This window comes from Heliangelus exortis, chromosome 1, assembly GCF_036169615.1.
Source record: "Heliangelus exortis chromosome 1, bHelExo1.hap1, whole genome shotgun sequence".
NCBI classification, from domain to species: domain Eukaryota; kingdom Metazoa; phylum Chordata; class Aves; order Apodiformes; family Trochilidae; genus Heliangelus; species Heliangelus exortis.
In genome coordinates this window covers 90,765,278-90,792,828 of record NC_092422.1, presented here as the reverse complement: position 1 = coordinate 90,792,828, position 27,551 = coordinate 90,765,278, and the positions used below count along the sequence as shown (strand labels likewise).

General features: G+C 44.4%; 1 protein-coding gene across 3 annotated transcripts in view; it reads right to left on the bottom strand.

Annotated features, from left to right (window-relative positions):
* The window catches only part of RUNX1 (RUNX family transcription factor 1), a 174,455-nt gene extending 152,769 nt beyond the window's left edge, over positions 1-21,686 (bottom strand). For 2 of the 3 annotated variants that reach the window (XM_071753572.1, XM_071753583.1), the window contains exons 1-2: positions 21,533-21,686; positions 21,230-21,343 (exon numbers count right to left, since the gene is read on the bottom strand). In XM_071753572.1, coding sequence (XP_071609673.1) covers positions 21,230-21,284 — 55 coding nt within the window. In that variant the 5' untranslated portion in view covers positions 21,285-21,343; positions 21,533-21,686. The remainder of the gene's footprint in view (positions 1-21,229; positions 21,344-21,532) is intronic. The other variant, XM_071753562.1, reaches the window with a different exon arrangement.
* Between the last annotated feature and the right edge of the window lie 5,865 nt (positions 21,687-27,551).

Here is a 27,551-nt window from a genome sequence, read left to right as displayed (position 1 = left end):
GCATTTCAGGGACTTTTTAAAATATATGCTTTAGCACTGCATAAAAAGCTCCCAAATACCCAGAGGCATCCACCAAGCGCACAATAAGCACCTTTTGCCCTGTGGTTTCTAGGAAGCGGTCCATCCGGGCCACCAGCACCAACCACATAACACATCTAGAGTAAAAGCAAAGCATCTTTGCAAAGCAGGTAAGGTCAGTGTGAGCAGTTCTCTCTCTACCCCCCTGTTGCACTGAGAGCTGACGAGGATGTAATCCAGGTTTGATCCCTTAGTCGATGCCTTAGTGTACCATGGGTTTGCTGTGCCTATTGGGCAGCTCAGCTCAAAATTTCTCCAGCCACTGAATCCCCTCAAGCAAGATTCTTCCTGGCTCTTCTCTCACCCACAGCCAGCTCCTAAAACTACAAACAGGTGTGTGAACTGCCCTATCTCCTTTAAAGACATCTCAGGTATCAGCAGAGCTTTCTGGGATATACACTTGCTGCTTCTGCCTCATCTGACTGATGCACTAAGGGTTTGGACTTTCAGGTTTGCCAGCACTGGTACAGCCTTGTGGCACCTGAAGCAAAAATTTTAAGAAAAGACTTCAATACTCTTAAGAAAAGAGGCCTGGTCCTTACTAGAATAGCTGATTAGAAGAGCTGACAGTAGCAGCTGCCAAATATTCTTCATCATCAAACACTATCTTTCAGGGATGGCTTTGCATCTAGAAAACCAGGAATATCAACAAACAGTATAGGAAGAATTAATCTCAATTTAAAGGGATGGTCTGCATGGGCTGCAAAGGCTTTGGGACAAAGTCTCCAGCAACAGCTGATACCTCTTGGGTTTTAATGAAATCCCTTGTGGAATGGATCTGTAGACATTAATACAAGATGTTTTCTGTATGGTTTTCTGTTAAGAAAACAGAATATTCTGAGTCAGCAACACATTACAGAGGTGTTTAATAGTGACTCTTATAATTTAGCTAGTTCTGTAAGGGAAACAGACCCATTTTTGATGCTAGCTCAAGCCAATAATGGCTTTTGTGGTCATACCAGTGGAAAACCTTTATCAGGAGAAAGTCATTTGTATTGCAAATTAGAGAAGGCACCACCATAAAGTCTGTTGTAAAACCTACTGATTGAAGTTCACAGTTCACACCTAAGCAACATCTCTGTTGAGGGGTAAAAATGTAAAACAGAAGCAGTAAATTTTTCCCTACAGCTTCAATTAGAAACTCTGATCCAAGCTTGTCAATTTGAAATACTGAAGCTGAACCTACCTGTTGGAGTATGAGAGTTTATGCTGAATCAGGAGAGGCAAAGCTTTGCAGAGACCTCTGAGTAAGGAGGCTGGAGGCACAGCCCCTGCAGGAGACTGAATATACAGGGTTAAATCTGTTAATCCTTTTAGGATTATATTTTTATATGAAACAACACTGCAATCTGAACTGCACACCTCAGCCAAAACAAAGGATGAGTATCTCATGCCTACCACAGGCTTTTGTTGAACTTCAATGTTTTAAGATTTGTCATACTTCTTTCCAGTCCTAGTGCTGTTCCTGCATTTTAATAAAGAAGAAGACTAAAAAAGTTAAATAAAAAACCCAGTGAAGGCCCACCCAAAAGAGCAGACACAAGCTTTTTCCCACACACAACCAGCTCTCTAGTCAAACCTCCTGCACCACGCTCCTCTTTCCCAGCATGGCTGCTAATTTGGGGAGCTGCACTTCTCTGTAAAATGCAAACAGGACATGTTGGAAATAAAGCAGAATAAATGTGAAATGCTGTTGGAAAAAAATGAGGTCAGCTAGCCCTATCTGTGGCCCAGCAGGGTACCCCGTTTACCTCCAGCCTGCCTATCATCAGCAACCAAGGAATGGTTGTGGTGGCATTAGTGGTATACGTGGCTTTCGGCTTCCCACAAGAGAAAACCTAATACTTCTTGCAGCTTCACTTTCTATGAAACTCACTGGGGAAAATGCCATTGCATTCTCACTTCTGGTAACTGCAAGATGAAATCAAAGCTAATCACAGCACCATAAGCCAAAGCTGCTGTCTATCGTTGTCTTCTAAGGAACATCCTCTTCCACTGATAGAAGGGAAAGAGTAAACAAAAGCAAAGGAAACTGATGCTGGCAACAGATGAAGGAACCAACAGGGTCCTTCAGAGACCTGTGCAGAGCTGTACCAAGTGCCAGCTTGTAGCACCCAGGAAGGACAGCTCTGCTCTGCAGCCTCTAGGTTTGGGAGGACTCCTTTTACACTCTCTTGGGAGGACCACGATTCACACATGCACCTGGCAGGTTCATAACCAAAGGCACGGCCTGGGATTACCCCAGCATTAGCAGAAGAATGGGGAGAGAAACACTGGCACTGCCTTTTAGATGTGCAGCACCCAGCACACCGCACCCTTCTTCTGCTCCCCACGCCTTCCATGGCACCCAGCAGCATGGCCGGGTACCTCTGCTGCTCCCTTGAGAGAACACAGGCAGGCTGATGAGAAACTGGCTGGGACAGGGATACTGTCTTTCATCTGATCTTTTGCACCACCCATCTCAGGAAGAAGCTCAAGCTATTCTCAGTTTAGACCAAACTGCTTATTACCTGCTCTGATTTTGAAAGGATAGCTGCAAAATGAAAGGAGGGGGTGAAGGGAAGAGTTATGTAAAATGGAGCATTTTGGGCTGTGTTTGGGCTGGACAATGGTGGTTCTTCCCGGACAGAAGCCTTCTGTGAGTACTCTGTTCCCTGTCTTAGCTTGTCTCACACCTTTCCCTCTCACCTCCCATCCCTGTCTCCTCCTTGCACAGATGCAATTTTCCTTGTAGTGCTGGAGCAGGTGCTCCAAACATCTGGCTCCATCCCTGTTCAGCCAGCAGATCCACACACGGGACTAACTGCCCACAACAGAGGGGTCACAGCACCTCACCTTTTCCAGAGCAGATCTCTTTTGGGGCTTTACACAGAGGAGCACTGGTCAGCTTTGTTTTTTGTGTTTGTCACAGTCCCTTGGTGCAGAAGGAGTGTGTAGCTAGCAGGCTCGAGGAATAGGGTTATGAGGACAGAGCTTGTCCTTGAATGAATCACAAGTCCATGGACAGCATGGTCAGCACAGACTGCAAACACTTAGAGGGTGTAAAGCTCAGAAGAGGTATTATTTAGGGTGTAAAGTAAACAAAATATAATGCACGTACACATAGTGTATGGACATACCCAGACATACACACTCGTGTATATATATATATATATACACATTGTATACTGCAAACACATTCATAAACTATAATAGTCTACAGTAACTAGGCGACTTAGATGAAAAGAAGAGAAACTTGCTGAATAGTAAGGAAAAATCCCTAACCATACATTCTCCCAGTAAATGACCTAAGGGAAGGGATGGAAAGAATCCTTATTACTGTGGCATTCAAAATTCATCAGAGCAAGTACCAGGCAACCCTTAAACTCTACCTTGCAAAAACCTTGTCTGGGTAACCTGAAAGTTTTTTTTACTCTTTATCTTTGAGGGGACAAAGCAGGCTTCAGCAGAAGCAACCCACACACCAAAAGGGTAACATTCCATGCCAGCAAACTAAAACACTACCACAACTTGAAAAGCAGCTCTGTCTCTATTAAGCAATGCCACAGCCCTGGTTGTTGGCTGGTTAGAGCACAGGGGCCCAGTGGGACCCTGGTCACTGTGGGATTCTCCACCACCTCCAGGTGGTAAGGGGGATGAGAGCCAGCTTGGTTTTCACCTCCTAACTCCATATTCAAAGACATGGAAAACAGGCCCCAAGAAACCACGATGCTGGCTGGAACAGTTGTGTGTAGCAACTTTTGCTCATTGGCTCTGACACCTAAAGAGGCAACTCAGTATTTGCCCTGTTCTCCAGGTATGCTCTGTGGCAAGGAAAGAGAAGTCTGAAAGAGGAAAGAAGATTTTGTACCCTAAAACACTCTTTTAGAAAGAGAAACCAATGCAGATAGGTTACTAAATACAGAAGATGATGTATGTTTCCCCTACTTACTAATGAATGAGACAGGAAAGAACACTTTTTTCATTTTCTGTCATTTAAAAAATAGTTCGAAGTACTAAACAAATAAGATATACTCAGTAAATTTAATCCAGCATCAGCCTCTCATTAATCCTAATTCCACTTTTCATCACAATTTGCTGTGCTGAGAGATGCCACAGCAAGTCCTGAGACATACAGTGACTAAGGGAGTGGGATGTGCAAGTTGCTCTGAAACCTATCTATCAGTGGCAGCTTGCCTAGATTCCTTTGAAGATCCTAAATGCTTGCTAGCATCTGAAAATCTACAGCCTTCTAATACCTGAACTCTGCAGAAAGATTTCTTGGGGGTTTCCCACTTAGAAGGCAAATAAAAATTGCAAGCATTCCCGTGGTTGAGGCAGGGAGGTAGAGAAGGGGTACACAGTCCTGGGGCCAGGAAATGTCTTGCATAGGGAGGGAACAGAGGGGAGAGGGGCATGCACATGCCTGTGCCTGGGGAGGAAGCCTGCTCAGCACAGAGCCCCCATGGGCCTGAGGGATCCCAGTATCTGGGCTGAAATGATACAGGCTGAAACAGGGACAGAAACAAAGAAATAAAACCCCCAAACAATATTCCAGCACTTTTGCTGCAGCTAGGGGAGAAGCAAAAGCATAAGCGGAGAGCAATTTGTAGAGAGCAAGGTGTCTTCAGACAGCCTTGCCTTGCAGAGGGCTAAGTTCCTCCACACACTTGTGTGACTGACATTAGCTCCTGGCAAAACCATTTTTATCTTTTTGTTTCATTTTATGCTTCTCACGAACCAAGTTTCAACAGTACGGGTCCATTAAGCCCCTGCCCTTTGCCTGTCTTCTGTTTGGTTTCTTGGTTGTGAATTCTTTAAGGTGCTTTCCTGTATGTTTGCATGGCTACCTAGCACGGCGGTGGAGCATATCAGTGAAAAGAAAGAGGGTAAAGTCAGGGAAAAACATGAAACTCAAAAGCTAGGGGTTTTGGCAACATTTGAAATTAAAATGCTGCCCACATTTTTATTCTTATTCTGTTGTAGGAGCAAAGTGAATTGACAATCTATTGAAGGAACTTTCCAGTGTACTTTTTCCTGAAAATCAAATTCCTTACTAAAACCTCATCTTTTAGGAAATGAAAACAAAATTATCAGGATTAAGTCACTGATGCCAGTAAGAATGCTGGTCAAGCTGTTTTAAACAAGCATGTTCCGACATATATTTCTGGAGAAGGAGCATTCTGATAATCTAGATTAATTTTAGGCAGAGCTCAAGAAAAATAACATCTTTGACTGAAGAAACAAAACCCCTTCTCTGCCAGCCCTAGCACTCTGACCAGAGAAAAAGAATGGAAAGCCACACGGCTGGACCTTAAGGCAAGATGTGCAAACCCAAGTAAACCTAAGTTCTGGGAAGCTCAGTGAATGTCCTGGAGATGCACGTGTCCAACACTTTTGTAGCCTGTGCATCTGTGAGCTTGAGCTTTCCAAGCCTCACACCTGTGCTTAGCTTTGAAGAGGTGAGTAGAATAATTTACATAGTTGCCTACCAAGTGAAGGCTCCTCATTCTCCAAAAGCAAACCACAGGCACACGCGTGCACACATTTCACCACCACAAAAGGCTTCACATCAGACCCAAGGGAGCCAGTGATGGTGACAGCAATAAAGTCACACACGGTTGCAGAATGGTGGCCCAAGCCTGCATTTCACGGAGACTCAAACACAGATCTATTTGCCTAACTGCAGGCTTTTTGAGGCCAAAAATGCTTTTTTTTTTTCCCTTTGTGATACCAAGTCCTCGACTCCTCCAGAAGTGCTCTGAACGCGTGGCTAAATGAAGCCTGATGAAGACCGAGGAGCGCTGGCAGGGAGGCGGGCGTGGATGCAAACTCAAGAAAACCTCAAGCCGCAGGAGGTACGCGCTTTTTAAGAGCGCTAATTTCCAGCCGCCTTCTTAACGCCGGGCCCTGTCCCCCCCACTCAGCCCCACAGACGCCCGTGGTCGTCCCCACCCCCTACCCCCTTCCTCAGTGGCAGCAGAACCCTGGCACCCCACTTATAGCAGGGAAGGGACCTTTCGAGAAACCAGCGACTAACTGAAAAAAAAACACAAAACAAAACAAAACAACACAACAAAACGCAGCAGAACTCAACAGCAAGACACGACGGCGGAGGAAAAAAAAAAAAAAAAAAAAAAAAAAAGAAGAAGGAAAAAAAAAAAAAAAAAAAAGCGCGAACCACGGAAAGCACCGGCAAGGCTCACGCCATCCCCCCCTCCCCTCCACCCCCGCCGGCGTTCGGCAGGGACGGAACTGCTGCAAAAAGCGGCGCAGCGCAGCGCTGTTATCAGCCCCGCGCAGGGGCTGCGGTTTGCTCGCTCCTGCAACCCTCCTGCAACTGTCACTTGTTTTTCTACAAACAGGATGTCCCCGCTGCTTAGGCTGACAGCTTCCCCGTGCCTTCAAGGCAAGGGGTGGCGTGGGGCTTTCTGGATGCCCCGGGGCTGCTCTGCCCCAGGGAGGGGCGGCGGCTTCAGGTGCACCCCCGGGCAGGGCGCCACGGAGGGGACAGACCTATCTCCTTCCTGCAGCCCCTTGCTGATGAGCAAAACAAGAAGCATTGCGGTACAGGCTTGGCTGTGTCAGAGATGAAAGGCTGAGCTTCCATCTTGCTCGTTTTTTTTTTTTTTAATTAATTTTTAAAATATATTTTATTTTTATCTTAATTTTTATTTCACCTAAAAGTAGTTATTAAGGAAGTGCTTGTGCTAAACATCCAAGCTGCTCACCTCCTCTCTACTCTCTGCAGCAGCCACTGATGTCCCATGGCACGGTGGCTGAAGCCAAGTGTACAGTGTGGCTTCTTTGCTGTGCTGTCCCCCTGCACAGGATGGAGCAAAGGCACACAGGGCAGAACTGACTGAATAGAGATGCTGCCAGGAGATGTAAAAGAGCGACTGCACTCACAGCCAGCAGCACCAGGGCCTGTGGTAGAGACAGGACACCTGACACTGTTGCTGGGCAGGCAGCTCCTACTGCCATCTTTCACCCTAGTATTAGCAAAAACCCTGCACCAAGATTTGCTGCTCAGGCTCCTCAGGGAAAGCAAAAACACGGGAAAAGCAAAACATGATCTGCCCCTGGTGTGATAATTGCCTGGCCAGAGGCAGGGTCCATGCCAACAGCACCACTGTCTTTGCAGCAGAGCTGTGTGAGGGCTTTCTAACCTGCAACATTTTCTGGCACTGCTCAGTGCTGTGCCAGATCAGCGCAAGAGAAAGCAGAAAAAAATATAGCTCCAGAATGAAAGATGAGGAGCATGCTATTCCCAGAGCAGTTTAAGCAACTTCTGTATGTATTTGACTATCTTTGTGTATCACTTTGGCTCCGTGCATGCCAAACGGAACCACAAAGCTCCTTTATCAGGCTTCTTTTCTGTGGAGGCAGTACTTCTGTGATCGCTCCCATTCTCTCTGTACTTCCCCTGGCTTTTCTGGCCAGTGGGCCAACTTTAACTAAACTTGGTAGAGCAGAAGTGGTCACAAGTTCCTACAGCTTTCACGAAATGTGGCAGTAGCAAAGAGGTTCTGTCAGTGCTCCCAGCTGAAGGGTGCCCAAGAGAGATTCTAGAGATTCCTCAAGAAGAGAAAAACCTTTGATCAGATTAAAGCCTTACCGGATGTTAGAGAATGCAGCCACAAGACCCATGTCTGTAGGAAATCGGCCTTCACTAGTTCTGCCTAAGACAGCATGTCTTGACTTTTAAAATTCATTAAACTAGACCTGCCTTAAATTCAGAATGAGGGCTGCTTCTGTCTGAAATTTTACCATAAGCTATGTATTTCCATGGAGAATATTTTTAGTGATTTTGCATGCTTTTAATCAAACAACCCACATTAGCTTTTTGAAATTTCCCAGTGAAGCAAGGCTTATCCAGAAAAGAATACAACAAATTCTCATGAGAAGTTTCCCACAGCCCCAGTAGCATGAGAGCTTTTCTCTACATTACACTGGTTGTAGGAAAGGCCTACATCATCAGAAAACTTGTAGGTATATTCACCGCTTACACAGAAAGGTCCAAATACACAACATGTTGTCCCAGGACTATCTTTAGGCTTAGAAATTAGAGAGTAGGATTGCATGTCAGCAATATTGTTTTTTCCCACAAGAAGCCAGTCCTTCCACCCCTTTCTTACTTTCTTTATCAACTGGAAATGGGCTGAGGCTGCAGACATCATGATCAAAGTGGGCCCGTACCAGGTGCTAGGCACAGAGCATCATTCCTTTTGGCCACCTGTATCCATCTAATTCTAACCAAAGTGGGGAAGCTACCCGTGAAGAAAAGGTTGATAATTTAATAAGCTGGTAGGATGACATTATGAAAAACGAGGGACTTAGTTCAAACACCAAACTTATTAAAAAACCCGAACAAATGCCAGTGGATTATTCCAGGAGCACAACCTGTGGGAGCTACCTATATTGCATTACTCTGGCTCTGGCTGGCAAAGGCAGCTCCAAGCACCTGTGTCTCAAATGTCAGCAGCTGGGGGTGGTGTCTCTGTTGCCCACTGATCCCCTGAAATAGTGTCAGCTACAATTGTTTGGCAGTATGGCTTATTCAAACTGGAAAATGAAATACCCAGTGGAAATAGTATTGTGTCCCAGGGGTTTGCTGAGGAAAAGTACCTTTGCTAATACAAGGGCTGAATCAGGAACACTTCTGCCACACAGTAAAATACTCTTCCCCTTCTTGCTCTCTTCCTGACTTTCTCACCCTCCCTTCTGTACTGGATTCTGGAAAGAAATGCTTGGGATGGATTTTTTCCTGCATGCTCCTTCGCAGCCAAATCTATGATTCACATTTTTTTCCCTTCACTATGTGATAACCGAAGGCATTGTTGTCTCCAGATGCAGAAATGAAAACTAGCAGCAAAATTAGCAACGTAAGTCATGGACTAGAAATGTTTGGGTTAATTTGTTCGTGGCAAATGTTGCAAACAGCAGCATTTTATAAAAACCTCAATGACAAGGTAGTTTGTTTTCTCAGCAAGGAAAAATAAGTGAGGGAAACTTTGCTACAGCTAATTATCTCCTAAAATAGAACACCTGATGTTTTTCTATAGGTTATTTTTCTAATTCTGATTTCAATCTCTCTTTGAACTGCAGGGATGCCTTAATGTTGCTTGTATTTACAGAACAAGAAAAAAAAACCCAAGACTTTGCGAGAAAAGGGTCTGAGATGTTAACAAGTGAGGGAGTTAAGACAGAAAGAATTTTGAGAAACAGTGAAAATATTTTCAGTGACAACAAATTTGAATCTGATAAGAGATTTCTGTTAAATTATGTTTCATATGTTGTGTTGCCTTTTTTTTTACCAAGACAGCTGTGTGAACACGATGTATTAGCCTGAGCCTTTGGAGGAGGCTATGGTTTTAGGCAGGCATTCTCAGTTACTGGCGTAAGTCATGGGCATGGGAGAAAACATGGGAGCTGTCACCTCGAGTTGCTTTGGTGAGCTGCACACAATGCTCAGTGGGCAGCTGTGCAGCTTCTGCAGGGAAATCTCTCCTGCAGGGACTGAAGGGCACACCAGGATCTGTTTGGAAACAAGCTGTAGACTGAGCAGCATTTGCTGAAGAAATGAGTAAAGAGTAAGTGAGAGCATGTTTGACAGGGAGAGAAGAATTCATAAACTGAAGATGAAAACCTTGTTGAAAAACTGCTTACTGAGAAAGACTCTTTCTCCTGCCTCAACTCAGCTTGCCCGGGATAGTGAAGCCAACTGCTGCAATGAAAAATCTCCTATCTACTCACACACGCTGTGGAGTAAAACATGAAATTTTGCTCTTATTTCTGAATAGAGCAGAGGATGGGTGGAGATGCCTGAAGGAAAAGCTGTCTTCTGACCGCAAAGCAGAACACCTGGACCCTGGTCAGGGATCAGGGAAAGTCCTGACTGCTTGATGCCCTTTCCAGTCTTCACGAGCACAGCAGGCAGACCAAGGGCACCGTCTGGGTCCAGCCACTGCACTGGCCTTGTAGGACACCATCTAACCCCTTAGGACGTATCAGGGGTCTGTTGTGCTTCCTAATCCTTCAGGCTTTTCTGAAAGACTGAAAGGGGAGATGAGACAGCCTGAAAAACCTCCAACCCCTTCTGTTTAAGTAGTGCTTTTGATCTTCAGCTGGTGTGGTTTAGTCAAAGCAGAAACACACCGAAACCTGGAGGATGTGGGCTGATGGAGCTGCTTTGCACCCATCTCCATGCAGGCCAGAAATATTCCTGAAGCATGGGGCTGTTGGAGGGAGGGAAGGCATGGGAGGGGTTTGCACTGATGAGCTCTTAAAAAAGGAGCCAACCTGACAGCGGGTAGCTGGATATGTGACTTGCACAGTGCCATTTTTAATCCAGCAGCTCTGGTGAGCACAGCAAAAAGGGCAGCAAGCACTGGGACATCGTTCTAAATAAAAGGCAGGTTGTGGAACAGAAAGGGAGCCAGCCTCATCCTTCTGTATTTCACATGTGTGAGGGTGTAAGGGCAGCTGTGTGAAAAGGGACCTCTGATCTGGACCATCCGTGATGTATCTTCATCTCATTAACACCTTTATCTGGAGAAGAACAGCCATCATAGGTCTCATTCAATGCCCAAGCATCTTTCTGCTGGGATTTTTGGATTGGGTGCCATGTACACAAAATACTGGTTTGCTTTAATTGCCCCAGTAAAATGTGGGCCTAAACCATCTTTCCCTGTATGGACATCTGTCTAATGACACAACTTCAGCCCGTAGGGCTGAAATCCCTCTTCGTGCTGGTGCATGTCTGATTACAGGAAAGCAATCTCCCAAACGGGAATGGACATACATAGAATAAAAAAAAAAAGTATAAATAGTATAAAAAGTATAAAAGTATTCACGCTGGTAAAGATCATTCTTAGTAAAGGAAATAAGATGTTTGGGGTTCATGTATCTTTTCTGTTGCATAGTGTAAAACAGATGTACCTAAAAACATCAGTACAAAATAATATCACTCCTTTAAAGTAGTACTCAAAGTTGTTTGGGCTGTGTATGAAACTGTAAAAAAAAATGATCTATTTGCATGTTAATCCCTATTAGGAGACAAAAAGCAAAACCCAAATCCCAGTTTTAGTGTATATTTAAAGTGGTCCACCACTTTAGAACTCAACAAATTTTCACTTTTTCTTTTTACCTGGGCAAACCATTCACACTCCTCAGTATCCACATTAGCCCAACATACTGTACTTATAACACCCTGTTTCATTTAGCAAATAATTTTCTCCAGTGCAGCAAGGTACAGCCAGAATAAGTTTGTGTTCCTATGAGACCTGAATCTTGATTTCTATATGAAAGTTATTTAATGCTTAATGTAAAGATGTGTGGGTGTTTAGCACTGCATATTATCACTTTTTACAGGCTTGGTGCAGAAGGTAGAGAGAGAATTGGTGCAGAAACTACGGTGTCTTTTTTCCTTTTGGAGGTGGCCAAGTTTCTAGGCTGCTTTACTGGAGATCCTTAGAAAGCACATGGAGGACAAAACACATGTAAGCTTTCTGTGCTGTCCTTCCTTTTGCTAAAAGGTAACCTGCCTGATAAGCTGCCAGGCTCACCCTGTTTTCTTGGATGGAGTCATGAGCAGAATGCTCTCCACATGCCATCTGCCCCCCCCCCCCCCCCCCCCCCCCCAGGCTTGGGTTCAGATGAAATGGTGGCAACAAAACAGGAATCAGATTGGTGTAGAAGCACCTTCAGTGGTGCATCTGGTGGATGCAGCTCTACTTAGGACCATGCATGAAGTAACTTTTGCAGCTCTCTGCCCCAGTGTCCACAGAGATGCAATGGATCAAGCAATACTGAATTTCTTAGCAAAGCATTTGGACAATGTGTATAAGGTCAGTTAAATAACTCTGTAGTATCATAGAATGTTCTGGGCCGGAAAAGACTAAAGATCATCTAGTTCCAGCCCCTCTGCATGGGCAGAGACACCTCCCACTTGACCAGGTTGCTCGAGGCCCCATCCAACCTGGTCTTGAACAGTTCCAGGGATGAGCCATCCACAGCTTCCCTGGGAAACCTGTGCCAGTGTCTCACCACCTTCCCACTGAAGAGTTTCTTCCTAATATCTAATCTAAATCTACCCTCTTTCAGTTTGAATCCCTTCCCCCTCATCCTGTCACTGCATGTCCTTGTGAAAAGTCCTTCCCCAGCTTTCCTACAGACCCCTTCAGGTACTGGAAGGCTGCTCTGAGGTCTCCCAGGGACCTTTTCTTCAACAGTCCCAAGTCTCTCAGACTGTCTTCACAGGAGAAGTGCATCAGCCCTCTGGTCATCTTCATGATCCACCTCTGGACTTGATCCAACAGCTCCATGTTTATTTTGAAGAAACTGATTTACCAGCCCATTTGCAAATGGGGTTAATCATGTCTTAACTTGAGCATATCTTCTAGAGAGGAATTTCTATTACACCAAATCTATGCAAAACACAGCACTCCTTTATATATAAGTCCTGAAAACCAGAACCATTTTACAGAAGCCTGATACCATCTATTAACTGTACTGTAAAATAAATTACATTTCCTATGTACTGGGTGTAGCCTGTAGTATCATATCAGTATCCTGCTCAGGATAATGCTCAACACAGATGAATGGTCAGCAGCCACAGAAGCCTTGCAGTGTGGAGGCTGAATGCACAGGTGAGGCATCCTCCTTTGGAAAACACTTTAAGGAATGCTTTTCAAAGCTGTGGCTGCACTCACAGAAGTCCCTCTCTGTCCTGTATGAGACTGGGAAATGCTACATGGTAAAAGAGTGCTTCTTTCAGAGTATCCCGTGCTCTGCTCAGTGAGGAAATACATGTCACCTGTTCACTGTGTGAGGTGTTCACCCTGGATGAACAAGCTAAGCACAAACCAGCAGGTACCAACTAGAGGAAAAATTCCAGATAACTCAAAGCTCCCTCTGTAACTGTGCATAACATGACATAAATAATTGTTCCACACCAATATTTCCTAAGTAAAAGAAAAAAATCTTTCATTCTCAAGCCATAGTTCTGCTTATTGGAGTCACTTGAATTACGCTTTCATCTTAACTGGATGTTCCTTTCAGCCCCCAACACTGACACTCAGAGTTTACCTCCTGTCTTATTCACAGCTTCATGTTTTTCTTGTAGGTTTATTTGTTCTTAAAGGCCAGACCCAGCTCCACTGCAGTTGATGGCCATTTTATCCCTGGAGTCAGGGTGTTATCCTAAGAACTGGCTCTGGGGCATGCCTGTTGCTCCTGGTCATGTCTGCAGAGATAAGGGGAAGTGTGCCTGCAGGGAGTAAAGCAGTGCTAGCTTAAAGCTACCCAGCCTGTATAACAACAGCAGTGAAAACCCAGAAGTATGTCTCCTGCCCCCATTCACCACCACGGTGTGTTCAAACCTCTTCCAGGGGATGGGTGGCAGCGACTTACACCCCTGTGATTGCCTCTGCCTCTGCTATCCTCCCTAGACAGATGAAAGCCTTCCTTTTGTTGTGTCAGCTTGCCTTCCACTACCCTTTGATGCTGCAGCAAGTATAAATAGAGACTGGAGTGCTGAAAGGCAAGGAGGCTGCTCTGCCCACTGCAGGGACTGTGGCCACCCCACTCTCAGCCCCAGCTCAGCACACACACAGAGCTTGCCTTCACCAAAGCAGGCAACCTCAAGGCTCTTTAGCAACACTTAAGAGTTTGGTATTCTTCAATGGTTGTTCAAGGCTTCTGTAAATGCACACGTCTAGCTGGACCAGTTCATGCATATGCCACAGGACCAGATAGAAAATGGATTTATGAGAGATGCAGCAGGTGCTGGGGCTGAGAAGGTACAAGAAGTTTTGTCACAAAGAAAAGAGATGCTCAGCCCCACAATGTGCTGCTGCTTCTCCTTGAACATGAAAGGTATTTCAATGACAAGCAGTCATCTGAAGACCACAAAAAAGACACTTGAAGAGCTGGTTCAATGTCTTCTGAGGTTACTGATTTGTCAAAGATCGCAGGGCTTGCCCTAAATACAGCCAAGTGAAATGTTTATAGCAAATCACATAAAACTTGAGAGTCTTCAAGTTTCTTTGCACCGCATTCACAGAAGTATTTGTAAAAGACGTAAGCTTTTCAACTTCCAGTTAAAACTCTACAGGCAGCTTCTGAGCATATCTCAAAATCACAGCTTCAGTGGGAAAACAGACAACAGAAAACACACTGCAGGACAAAATACTCAGAAGGCAAAAGAAAAAGGCCCAAGCCCCTTACTTGGACTGGTTTTGGGTTCACTGGAATTAGAAACTCAAAACAAAAAGCACCCAGATAGAGCCAAAAATGTTCTCACAAATCTTTGTGAAGTGAAACTACCCAATTTCATGGAGTTTCACTTACAAGCAGAAGTGGTGAGCCCTGTGGACAGCATTAAGGACGAATTGGAAACTCTACCAGGTAGCAGCTACCATCACTCTCTACTTCCCTGCTTTCACAGAGAGATCTTCCATGCCTTTCTTTCCCCCACTCTGTTTCAATTGTCTGAATACACCTTTATAGAGAATTTGATATTTCAGACTATAATATATCTTTGTTGCAAGCCAATGCCTTACATTTCTGGGAGCTAAGTGGAAAAAAAGTAATTTATTTTGAAAATGGATTATATTGGCAATTTTTCTGTATAATTTTTTGTCTTCTTTTCCACTGGCAGCTTTCAGTTTCACTGTGGATATGCCGATGCATGCATGGACTTCACCAATGTACTGTAGACCTTTGTAGGTACTATACTGCTCCAAATACAGCCACTATTTTGACTCCACAGTTCATTAGTATATTTCAGAGAGGAGATATCCCTACTCCTCATCTACTACCTGGGAAGCTGACTCAAGTTTATACAAATATTATCCATTCTCTAAAGATGACAGAAGAGGTAATGAAGTAGTGAAATGTTTACTTGTCCTTCTCTCCGGCCAGTGATTCACCTAGCCAGTGGTCTGTCTCTCTCTGAGGCCAGCACCACATGTCACGAAGGAAGCCACAATTCATTTTGCAGATGACAGACCTGCTTACATGGGAAGCTTTCTTTCCAAGCTTTAACAGAGATTGGTTTGTGCTCTGAAATACAGCAGTGAGAGACGCGGGAAGAACTTAACCCTTCTAAAGCTTCTTTTCTCTTTACCTCGCTGGCACTTATTAAGAAACCATTATGTGTATTATATATGTTGTTTTAAGGATCCTACTAAGCTCCTGGTTTCAGTGGTATTTTATGGCAATGAACTATAGGCTGTAAGCACCCAGTGTTTAAAAACTTTCCACCGTACCTTGCTCCATTGACTAAGCACAGAAGTGGGTGAGCTGACTATCAGAGCTTCTTAGGAAAAGAAAAACAAAACAAAACACCACCACCAACAACAAAAAACCCCCAGAAAACACAAGTAAATAATAAAAAATTGAAAACACATCCTTGCATACTGCAATGTGCAGGAACACAGAAAATCGATCAGGCTGCAGTGAAAGGGTTGGGTGGCCTGTCCTGACCTCCCCACCGTGCACTGGAGTGCCTCGTCCCTGTGTGCAGCCTCATGCTTGTGGCAGCCACCCCACCCAAAAAAGCTGCACGCTGCAGCTGAAACTCACACCCTGCATCCGGGACGCCTGTGCTGGCACAGGGAAGACAGAGATTCCAAGTAGGATTTGGATTCAAAGACTGGGTGGTCCCTTTCCAGGCAGCCTCAATCCATCCTCTTACTCAGAGCCAGAGCTACTTCTTCCTTGTCCTCTAGCCAGGGGTACTGGACCTATAGTGCTGCCCTCATCTTGCAGCCCATCAGGCACACACATTTCAGCACAAGCAGCCCAAGCCTCTGGTGGAGGTCGCTAAAGCTGCACCGTCCAGATCTCCTCCTCCACCAAGCTACTAGGGCCAACCAAGCACTCTGTGGCAGCTTCCTGTGTGCAAATCCTTGCCCCACATGTGCAGGAGAAAGAGGGGTTTCTCTGTCTTGTCACAGGGTTGAACAACCACAACTGGCAGCTTTTGCAGAGTGCCAGCCCAGCCTAACTTCTTCCTGTGTGTGGCATTCCCCCTTAGCTCCCCAGAACACTTTGTAGTTCACCTTTGCTTTGCACTACTGCACAAGAGGACCTCAGGCTAACATCTCTGCTCAGCCCTCCTTGGAGGTGCAGCACAGACTGCTAACACCCACTGCAACCCCTCTGCATGCGGCAAGGTGGCAAAGTCAGATGAATCTCTCCTCTTGATGGAACAAGCTCATAGTTTTAAAGAGAAATGCCTTCACTGTTTCTTTATGACTGTTTTTTTTACAAGCAAGTATGTCTATTTCCAAATCCAAGAAAAGTAACTTCTTTGCCACTCTTGACTTAGGTATAGACTCTCCCCTGTCAAATAAGAGAATGATGAAAATACTCATTCTGTATTCTGAAGGAAAATTATTCAGGTGTTTATAGTTTACTTTCATAAACTTTCCAATACCACTGGCCTTCATATGCATCTGAAGATAAGCAGACTGTTCTTTTAAGGTCATACATTAGCAGTTTTACTATACCAGGATTATCTTCCAGTCACGGAAAAATCTTAGTTCATTTTCTTTTCATTTTGTATGCACCAGCAGTGTGGGGAGGATACTTTTCTTTCCCACCAGAGAGCTACCTCAGAGATGGACTTGGGTGGTTGTGGTAAAACACAGGGCCCAAGCTGCCATCCATCATCCTGTTATTAATGGCCACACAAAAAAGGGCATCTGCAAGCCAGCCATATCACTACATCTTTGTTAGGACTGTCATCAAAAAACATCACTATGCTAGTGGGACTGGTTAAACACTCAGCCTAATATTTTGGCCTCAGATAAACTCTCTTGATCGTATCAAAATAGTATATTAATCTCTGTCAGACACTTTACCCCTAACTTCACAGGAATTCCTGTGCTCATGTCTTGCAGTGTTTCTCAAGACATTTATATATAAAAAAGGCTCAAACAGAGAGAAGACTGTGTAAATCAGATATTGTGCAAGTTTTTTCTGCTTATAAGCCAAGGTTTTTATGAGCTTTAGTTAAATTTCCTATTCAGATGCAGTTAGTATTTTTTAATGCTGACACAAGTTAACTCTTTGTTACAGTTCAGGCAGTCTGCAAAAGGGCTGAAAAACTTTCTCCCCCATTCAGTGACAACAGCTGATTCTGTTGTGAAAAGATGGATTTCTTCTACTGGGCAAGTGAATGAAAACACCTGGCAGTGTTGGGTACCATACACCTCCTGGAGAAACATGTCTTTGGCAGAGTGACTTCTAGTACGTGACCACTTCTACTCATGTCACCAATTCTAGGGGGCTGAAATCATTATCAGCTCCTCATACAGCACCCTCTGCAGACAAACATTTACTCCTAGGGACTTCTTGTATGGCAAGAGCACGAGACTGCAGCTGTAGTCTTAGATAATGAGAAGCCTCTGATCACATCACCTCTCCACTCACATACAGCACCAGAGACCCTAGGAGCCTGCCAACTTAAAGTCCAACACAAGGCAAGTCAAAGCCACTGACTTTCAGGGAAAATCAGCATTCTTAGGTCCAGGGGTCCAGTCAGGGAAGCTCTTCAGAGCAGGAAGATTTTTATTTAGTTACAGTTTTATTTAGCATTTGCAGAGGAAGAAACCCACAATGTCTTGGCACTGCTTGGCATATTAACACTAAGGAGAAAGAATGCACAGACTATTTTTCCATGTTGTAAAAGTGCTCTGCTGGAGTTAATTTCCATTTGATAAGAAACCAACCAAATGTTGCACCACAGATCTTCATAGCCTTGATTAATTAATTAAAAAAATCAAAAAACAAACAACAAGGCAAAACCAGGAGTAACCTTCTTTGCATATTGAAACAATTAGACCTTGCAGCAAAAGGAAAAATGAGGAAAAAGTGCCATCCTGGAAAATATTATCCTTCATGCTATTTAGAGCCCCATAAAAACCCTGCACAAAGATTTGTTATTCTCTTTTCCCTTGCAGGCAAAATTATTAGGAAATCTTAAAGGACAGTTTAACACTCTTAAGAAGTTAAAAGAAGTTATGGGGTGGAGTGATTTCAAGTAATTATCTAGACACCCTCTAAAAATTGTATGTGCAGTCTTTAATACAAGTCTGTCCAACCAGTCTTGTTTTGGTCCCCCCTCCCTAAAGATATCCCTGTATTGAGCCAGGAAAATACACATGAACCTGTGTTGAACCTCAATAAAACCAGAAAATCTGTCCTTATACTATGAATCTTCCTAGAATAAAAGTTTAGACTATGGCTCTGCTATGGTCCTAGATTTCAAAAAGAGACAGAGTGATGGTTTTCTGTGGGTTGAACTACAGTAAGACGTGTAGAAATGCTCCTACCCAGAACTCCTGACACCAAGCCCAGACATTCACCTGAAAGAGGCCATTAGAAAAATGTAGTCATCATTAAAAGCAGAGCTAGCAAACATTTGAATGTGTTCAGCATGCCAGTGGAGGTTTCAGCATAATCCTCATCTCTTTACCTAGTGGCAGAAGCGAGGACCTGGTGTGGTGTGATAGAAAAAGGGCCATATCCTTTGTGGTGTACCACATTCAATTAATATGTCAGGCTTTCTATGTCTGTCTCTGCTCACAGGGGCTGGAACAATGGTTCTGCTTCCCCACTCCCCTCTTTTTTTCCCAATTTTCACATAGTATCGGGCTAAAAAAGAGTTATGGATTTCCTTCTGAGAGAACTGCATGGACTGATAAAGTGAAATCCATGGCAGAAAACAACTTGTTATTTTTCTCTTTACCTCACGATTTCAGTTAAGGGAGAAAGTGCAATAAATTTTGGCGGGAAAAAAGAAAAGAGATGGTTTTGGACGTTTCAAAGACTGGTCTATGTAAACACTATTGAGAAATATGGGTGAGAACAACTGACTGTAGGGATGATTGTTATTCTTGTTCTGAGGCCCAAACATTACTTTTGCTGTGCCCAGGATTTTGAAATTGTGCGAAGTTCATTTGAGTAAAGAAAGGAACAAAAAAGGAACTTCTGGAAAACCGTCACAGCCTTCCACATTCAAATACAGTATTATTTCACAACGATGAAACATTTGCCTTATAACTCAACCAAAGTGCCATTGCTCAAGCTTTTTAAGCACAGTACAGCAGGAGTTTGATCTTGCTTGTGCTGGGTACATAGCAGGATCTGTACCTGGATTGCCAAAACTGGATAAATTCCTTAAGGTATCTAGTGCAAGATACGTAGCCCAATCCACGAAACAACACAAAATATTGGTACTATAGTACTATTAAAGACAACAATGAGAGCAGGAATAGGGAAGATAGTAAAACCCATTTTTGAGTGTTGAGCTAAATCACTTGTTGGATTAAACAGTTTTAATGAAACTCCTTTTCTGGACAAATGGGTCCTTGCTCTCCAGCCAGCTGCTCTTGGGCTCTCTGGGCTCCTGCCTGCAATATAACCTCTGCTGTCCCCAGCCTGTTCCACAGGCTGACTGTGTGCTGGCACCCACTGCAAGCATTGCCCCATGAGGTTCACTCTGTTTGTTATTTTATCAGAAGCACAAAATTTCCTCAATAGGTCTTCCTGTGCTACAGATTAAACAGTAAACAGTTGGGGGGGAAAAAAAAAAAAAAAAGAAAAAAAAGAAAAGGCTGACGAAATGCAGGAAGGTCCTTCTTGTTATTCTAACAGTATTGCTTCCTTCGCTCGGTAGGGGTGATGAGGAAATGTGCAGCAGTTAGCCACTTCTTGCTCATCCTTCAGCATCTCCCCTGCCCGGGCTAGAAGAAGGTGCTGTGAGCCCGAATGACTCAGGCAGCTCGCTCTCCTCCGGTGCCAGGAAAGACAGATGTAGAAAAACTTTTGACGCGGGGCAGGAGGGAGAAAAAAAAAAAAAAAAAAAAAGAAAAAGAACCGGAGCAAGGCAGGAGGAGGAGGAGGAAGAGCGGGCTCAGAGTCCCGGCAAGCTGCCCTCTGCCTGCATCCCGCTCGAGGGAGCGCTGATCCGGCGGAGCGGCGGGGTGCCGGCTTGTTGTGACACAGCAGCTGGGACGAGCCTTCCGCATTCCCCAGCCCGCTTATTAATACGAATAACTCATGACTCACTCCGACACCGCCAGCGAGGCCGGGAAACTGTAGTCTCTAGCTACTATAAAGAGTTATGAAGTGCTGCTCTCTGGCAGCAGCATCCCGGCCAAGCTGGATGAGCGGTCTGCGACGGGCTTTGTGTGCCTTGTCATCCAAACGGGTGCAAAAAAGGGCTTGAACGGTCAGAGGGCTCGTGTGGAAAGGGGAAAAGTTCAGCTGTAGCATGAGCTACTTAGGAAGGTAGTTACTAGGAAGCCGACAAGTTTCTCGTGCCAGTCCCTGGCTTACTTGTATGAATAACCCATGACTAAACCATTGGCTCCACAGGGGGTTGTGAGAATGTTAGAAGGAGCCTCTAAGCACGCTTGGTCACTAGTGAAAAAAAGACGGATTGCTGGGTGAAGCCCTTCAATACCTCCCCCCCCCCCCCCTCAGCCTTTACAGGACTGCTTCATTTCTCTAGGGGTGGCTGCAGCCGGTAATTCGCGTGGCATCAACAGAAACTGAGTTTATCCACGCTGCTTCTTTTCCTGAGCCATGTGAGTTACAGCTAACTTTAAGCAAGTTTCTAAGCTTTTTCTGACTTCTCCCCAGTGAACATGCCTTTACCCGGGCTAATGGTCTAGCATAAGTGAGACAGCATCACGCTCTGCTGGCTGTACACACCAGCTTGCTGCTCACTCCCCACGTTTCAGCCAGTAATGTGTGTTGCATGCTGTTGGCTGTCATTTTTCATGGTGGTGGCTCAAGAAGGTCATAATTCTGCCAAAAAGAATCAAAAGGGGCTTGTGCTCCTGCTATTGTACCCACGAGTAGTTCGTCTGAGTTATTCTAGCACACCTTGATTTATGAAGAGAAAATTCACAAGCATGCAATGGCTGTTTTAACAGATTAAATGAGTTCTTGTTATAATCTCTTTAACAGACTGATAAGTAATGAGATGGTATTCCTGCAGACTCAGATGTTAGCTCCAATGATATCACCTCAAAGAAAACTGAAGTGGGGAAAAGCATGTACTACAAGAATGTCTCCAAATCCTCTCCAAACATGCATTTTCTTAAGTATGGAAAAGTAAAAAGTATATTTAGAAAGTCTGAATGGTACTTACCTCTCAAGAAGTGCTGGTAAGAAGGAAGTGACTCAAATATGCTGTTTGAAGCCATTGTTTCCTCTTTAAAATTCACTCTCTCTCTACAGTGAAGGAATATATGATTTCTTCTACCTGGGGGAGTGAAAAATGAAGACTGGTCATTGCTATACTCCTCCCAGCCATCACACTCTGTTTTATCCTGGTGCCTCAGGAGCAGCACAAAGTGGGTTATAGGATTCTTTTGCTAAAAGAACTCTGAAATTGTTTCTTAAAAACAAACAAAAAAAAAGTAGCGGATCAGCTGTGGTTGATGATGCTTACCACTCTACGAAACTCTGTGGTTTGCAGTCAAAACGATTCGCCCTGCCTGCTGACCAATATCCCGGACCCGCTCTTGTGTGACTGCCTCTGTACCCAACTTGTGGTTCTGTGGTTGTTTATGAGGCCCAAAGAAGTGTTTCACACAACCAAAATTACAAATTTAACTGTTCCCCTTTCCAGAACCTGCCTCTATTGGTCCCTGGGTGTCATGTGACCTCAGTGATGTCGACTTTCTTTTTTTTTTTTTTTTTAAGTTTCTGAAGTCATGCCCTACCCACTCCACCTGCCCTCCCCGGGGCTGCGCGAGGCAGCGATGGAGGCTGCTGAGGGAGGGAAAAGAAAAATGACTCACAGTCCCTGATGCTACAAATGGTCTTGATGAGTTAGTTCAACTATGCTTGTTTTGTTGTTTTGGTTTTTGGAACTACTGATTATTTTGATAGAGATTTCATTGCTGCTTATTCAATAGTAATTCAAACCTGAGTATTAGGCTGCTGCTAAGGCAGGATGTGCAAGTCACCCTGTAAAACATTAGGAATCAGCTGTAGGAAGGACCACTGGCTGGGGAAAGAACACTGTTTAAAAAAAAAAAAAAAAAAAAAAAAAGAAAAGAAAAAGAAAAAGAAACCATCAGGGGAGGCAAAGAAAGCCCCAACATCATTTTGAATCTGTGTGATGGCACCCTCTAAGAAGTGCTTGAAGGTCAGTAGTCTCTGAGCCCAAAGGAAGGTTTGTAAGTTACTTCCATAGGGTTGAACCCAGAAGTCCTCATTTAGCATAATTCCTGTTGCCATCAGAAGGATCCCTAAAAAAACCCAACCTGAGTAAAATCCTTAGAATTCAGTTCAGCATCTCTTGGGGTCTCTCTGTCTGAAATTCTTCTCTCACGTCCCTCCACAAAAAGAAAAAAAGAGGTAAAAAAGAAAAGGTTGTAAACCTAACAACCAAATGGCAGTTAGTCTTTGGCTGTGATAATCCAAAAAGAGGGGAAAAAAGTCACTTACTACAGCACAGAGAAGTAGCTGCTGTGCCACCTTTGTCTTCTTTTCCTCTCTTCTTAACAGAGGGCAGCAGCCCTTTTTCACCTTGATGCGAACCTGAGGATGCCTCACACCTGTACAGCCTGGGGTTCAGCGCACTGAAACCCATAAAAACCTTGCCAAGAAACCCTGGGTAGCAAAAGGACTGCAAACAGCAGCAGGGCTGGATCAGAACAAGACTTTCCCTCCACCCTCTGAGTGACTACCACGATGAAAGAGCTCTTTTGGAAGAAAAATGAGAAGCCTTTGCAATGTTATCAAAAATACTGGTAGGTGGAGCACAAATACGTGGCAACATATGGTTCCTCCCTTCAGGAGCTCACAGTCAAACCTGCTGGAGCACAGGTACTGGTTGCACAGACTGATGCCAGACTCCTGTGGGGCTCCGGCACTGAGGAGCAGGGATCCCCAGACAGAATTAGGCACTTAATGTGTTTGGGGTTTTTTTCTGCTTGTTGCAACTCTGGAAGTAAGCATGCCTTTTCCTGACACTGCCTGCATTTCTAGCCCAAGTGCAATCTACTTAGGTACCCTGGCTTGCTTTTTGGGTTAGCAGGGAGCTGCACGTGTCTGTGCAGCAGAAAAATTCAGTCTGCTGAAACACAACTTCTCACACTGCAAAAGGATGTAGCAGCTCTAGCAGCACTTATTACTGAGGAAATGGGGACTTTTTTCCAAGTGAATTTCCAGAGAAAAATAAAAAAAAAAAAAAAAAAAAAAAGAAAAAGAAAAAAAGAAAAGGAAAAAAGGAAAAAAGAAACAATTCTGAACAAGCAGCAAGAAGGACAGGAAGGTTAGGGCACTTTGCTGCTGTATGCTGAGCTTGGTTCAGATCCCTGCTGCACATGAATCAGGCTGATAACTCTAAACTTGGTTGTTTTGCTGACCAGCTCTTCCAGAGCCTACTGCAACCAGGCCAACCGAGATAAACCTCTCCAGAGTGGGACTCCTTCCACTCCCCCATAAATATTTCAAGAAACACTTGGCAAAGATGAAAACTGACAGCAACTCTGACTCCCTTAGGGAGTTTGCCTGGGTGGTGGGATAATCTTGGGGGAAGCACAACCAGCCCATCCTGGCCCTGGGCGTGCCTAGGGGTGGGCACGCATCCCGCCCGGGGCCGGCAGAGGGAGCTCAGGCTGGAGAGACGAGCAGCACCAGGACCTAATGGCACATTCACCTGGGTATAAGCCAAGCCCCTGAATTTCAGATATGTCACTGTATAAAAAGGAGATGTAATAATCAGGGACGCAAAAAAGAGTATAGAATCCTCTGAGTTACCTGGGACTATATATCAGGTATGTCCCCAAAGGCAGGATGGGTTATGTAAACTTTAAATGGCATCAGAGGTTTGTAGTGAAGCCAAGGAACTAGGCTGCTGTAGGGGTGTGGTAGGGCAAGCTCACTGTTGTGGGAGGGAAAAATCAGACCCCCTTATTTCTGACTTTTTGTTTTGGCACCCAGAAAAGAGACCCTTCCTTGTAGGAGCTCCAGTCCCTGGGCTGCTTCAGAAGGCAGCAGCCAGCGATCACAGCTTTAAATCATTATTTGTGCTGCTTTTTATTTCTCTTTTTTCTAGTACTCAATGGGCTGGAGCAGGAGAGATGCCAGAGATGGGTCAGACACCCAGACAGCTACAGCATGTGCCAGTAGCATCCGCAGTGCTCCGGGCAGTGCCCAGCAGCACAGCGTGCCAGCACACAGCAAATGTCAGCTATGTTAATACCTTCACCTCAGTCATCTGCCATGAAGGCTGTGGAATAGTTATGTTATGTGAAAAGCAACAGTTGGGCTGGTTTTGTCATCTCATAGCTAGGGCAGATGATGCAAGGGAAAAGCCGGAGTGTTTCGACATCTAGCCTGCTGCTCCAGTCTCTGCTCTGCCAACAGTCAGCTGCAAATAGTACACAGGAATATACTTTATTAAAGTCTAATCACCTTGAATTTTCAAGGAAAGGACTGTGTTATGTGGGTCTGTGCTACATTTAAGCTGGTGGACAGTCAACTCTTCTCCCAGGCCACTGCTACTCCCACCATGAGAAGCTGTGAATCCTAAAAAAACAGTGGGCAAGGATTGCTGGCAACACTCAATACACACCCACCACAATACCATTTAATGCTGGGTGCACATCAGCTGTTCATACAGCCTTACAATAAATTTGTGTCAAAATGCACTGTTAGCATAGCTGGCGTTACTCAGGAGAGGAATAAACTGGATCATTTCACAGTTCATGCCCCAAGGAGGACATCCAGTGTTGCTGCGTGCACCGTGCCACTGTTAGTGCCAGTCTCAATATTTTTTTTTTTAAAGCTGTCCTGTAGTTAAGGTAAACAGAGGCCCTTAAAGAAATTCTTGTCACTGGTACTTAGACAACCTTTTCTTGCTAATGAATAAGATTTAAGATAATGGTTAACCTTCAGGGAGTAGTATCAGTCTTAGATCTCGAAGCTGACACGTCATGAAACAAATTAACAAGCGACCACATGACAGTAGAGAGATCAAATTATCATGCCAGTAGTCATTTGTTTAATTTGGTGTATGGGGTAGGACTCAAAGATTTAGGTGTATGGAGCAATATATTTCCTGCATTAGTACTGCAGAGCATAGTCCTGATGGCTGGGGTTGTTGGCTGGAACATAATCTCCAGTAAATAATCTTGCCACCAGGCATGTACATACTCTGAAGTCTTGGCCAACAGATTGCATTTGGAATCTCGTAAGTTTGCAAGAATTTGGAAAAAAACCACCATCTCTCCTCCCCTTAAACCCTCAACAGAAGTCTAGATTTTTAAGGGCAAATAACTTAAGGTCTCAGTGGTAGGAATGATAAATTAACACAGGGAGAGCTCTGAGTGCTAAGAATTATCAGTCCCTACAGCTAAACTGACTTTTTTCCTTTGCAGAGCATGGTGATAGACCAACCCCACCAAGATATGCCCCAGAAGCCAGCTACCACACAGGCTGCAAAACCCCACAAGCTACTGAGACACCCAAACCAGAATGATTTAGGGATTATTTTGGCCACTCTCAGGAGGTGTTGGAAGGTCAGGTTTACAGTTTGAGGTTTGACACAACAATGTAGGGAGGTGCAGAGTCTCTCCATCTGGCCTACAAGTGACTGGCTGTACATAAACAACAGTTTCCTTCCCACCACTGATAGCAGCCTCTCAGTTTTCATCCTCTTTTCAATTTAGACTGGCTTTAATCCCTTGAAATCTTCCAGACAGACACCAGTACGTCTCAGTGCAGCAGGCTGTGCTCAACCCTAGAGCATAATCTGTGTGTTGTATGTATGCTGCTGCTCTGTTCCATCAAAGCAAAGTCTGGGACTTCACCGAGTGAATGAAGTGCATGGTGTGCCTGGCTAGCCTTGGACAGAGCTGTTTGGGTTAACATACAAACAGGGATGGACAAATGCTAAATGGCCTTGGAGAGAGCAGAATACCAGGGGAATGGTGTTCCATTCCCTTACATCCACTTGTCACATGCATAGGAGACAGCATGATTAGAACAAAGCAAATGCTCAGAATGTAAGGACCAAAAATCAATTTGAGACTAGCAGGCTGTGGCAAACTCCCAAATCCTGCACACTCTGATTTGGGTAAAGGCACTGCACTCTGGTCTTCACAACATCCTATCACCACGCCTCAGCATACCCAAAGGAAACATGACCCAGGCTCTCCCTGTCACAACTTTGCATGCTAAGGCTTTTGGCACAGATCTTGGAGGGAGGAAACTGAGAGCAAGTTAGAGGCTGCCTCTGTATTTTGCTCAATACATAATTTACGTTTTCCCTCAACAGTCTCCCTTGCTTCCTACTTCTCTGGAAGACAAACTGAAGGCTTCAGGCTCCCAACACCCGCAAGAATCTCCCTCTACCCAGCAGTGTCAGAAAGAGACCTTGGGTTTTCAGTCTTCAACCTTTCTAGGAGAAAAAATTTGCCAAAAAAACTAAACCCTTGCCTTGAGTCAAAGGTGAATGCTTCTGAGTGGCAGCATTATAAACCTTGAGTCTAAGCTATTTACTGAATCAGTGCAGAGAGGACAGCAGAGCACCAGTTATAGAAGAGCAAACTGGTATTGTAGGAAGCTGGAGCTGCTGACACTGGGTTGCCAACAGCAGGGAGCTCTGGCTTATGGTGGCCTCTCATAACCTTGTGAATGAGTTGTAAGAGTTATGAAAATAATAATTAAAACAAACACAGAGGAGAAAATTCACCTGAAGATGCTATTTTGGAGGAACTGGATCTTCCTGTAAATTGAGGCATGGAAGTATTTTAAAACAACACTTAAATGTTTCACTCCGGCAGCTTCAAAATAAAATGCTTTAGGTTTTCATTTCAAAACTGACCCAGATTAAATAACTAAACTAGAAAAAGTAATGACCTAAATGAACTGTTTCTTTCTGGTCTTCCTGTTTTGCAACCCTGCCAAAAATGCTACATCAGTTCTGCTGTGGAGTGCTCTGCTACAGAAACCTGACCGATATCATGACTTCTGGTTCTTTTTCTCCCTGAGTAAAAGAGCTGTTTTATTTCTTTCCAATAATTCATTTTCATTATAATAGAGTTTTGAGGGGTTTTCATCAGGCTTTTGCCGGGGAATTAAAATAAGTCAAATTCTTGTGGTCAGTGAGAAGAAAGGCAGAAAAGTGGGGTGAAAGGAGTAACAAGCAGCTTCTGGGGGAGGAGAAGAAAAGAAAGATCTCAAAAATCCAGATAGGCACCTAAAGATTTTTGCACATGCTAGTTCACATAAAGCATCGGAAAATTTCTAATTTTTTTGCAAATATTGCAAAAGTTGCAGGCCAGCCCCAATTCAGGTATCACTTGTATGTCCCTAAACTCACTGTGAAAATCAGTACTAGGGACGTGTGGCTTCCTGGGGTACAGGCTCAGCTGTGTCTGAATAGAGTTGATGCATAAAGGTAAAATCAAGCAACTCTCCACACTGTAGACTTTTTTTCCCCTTTTTTTCTC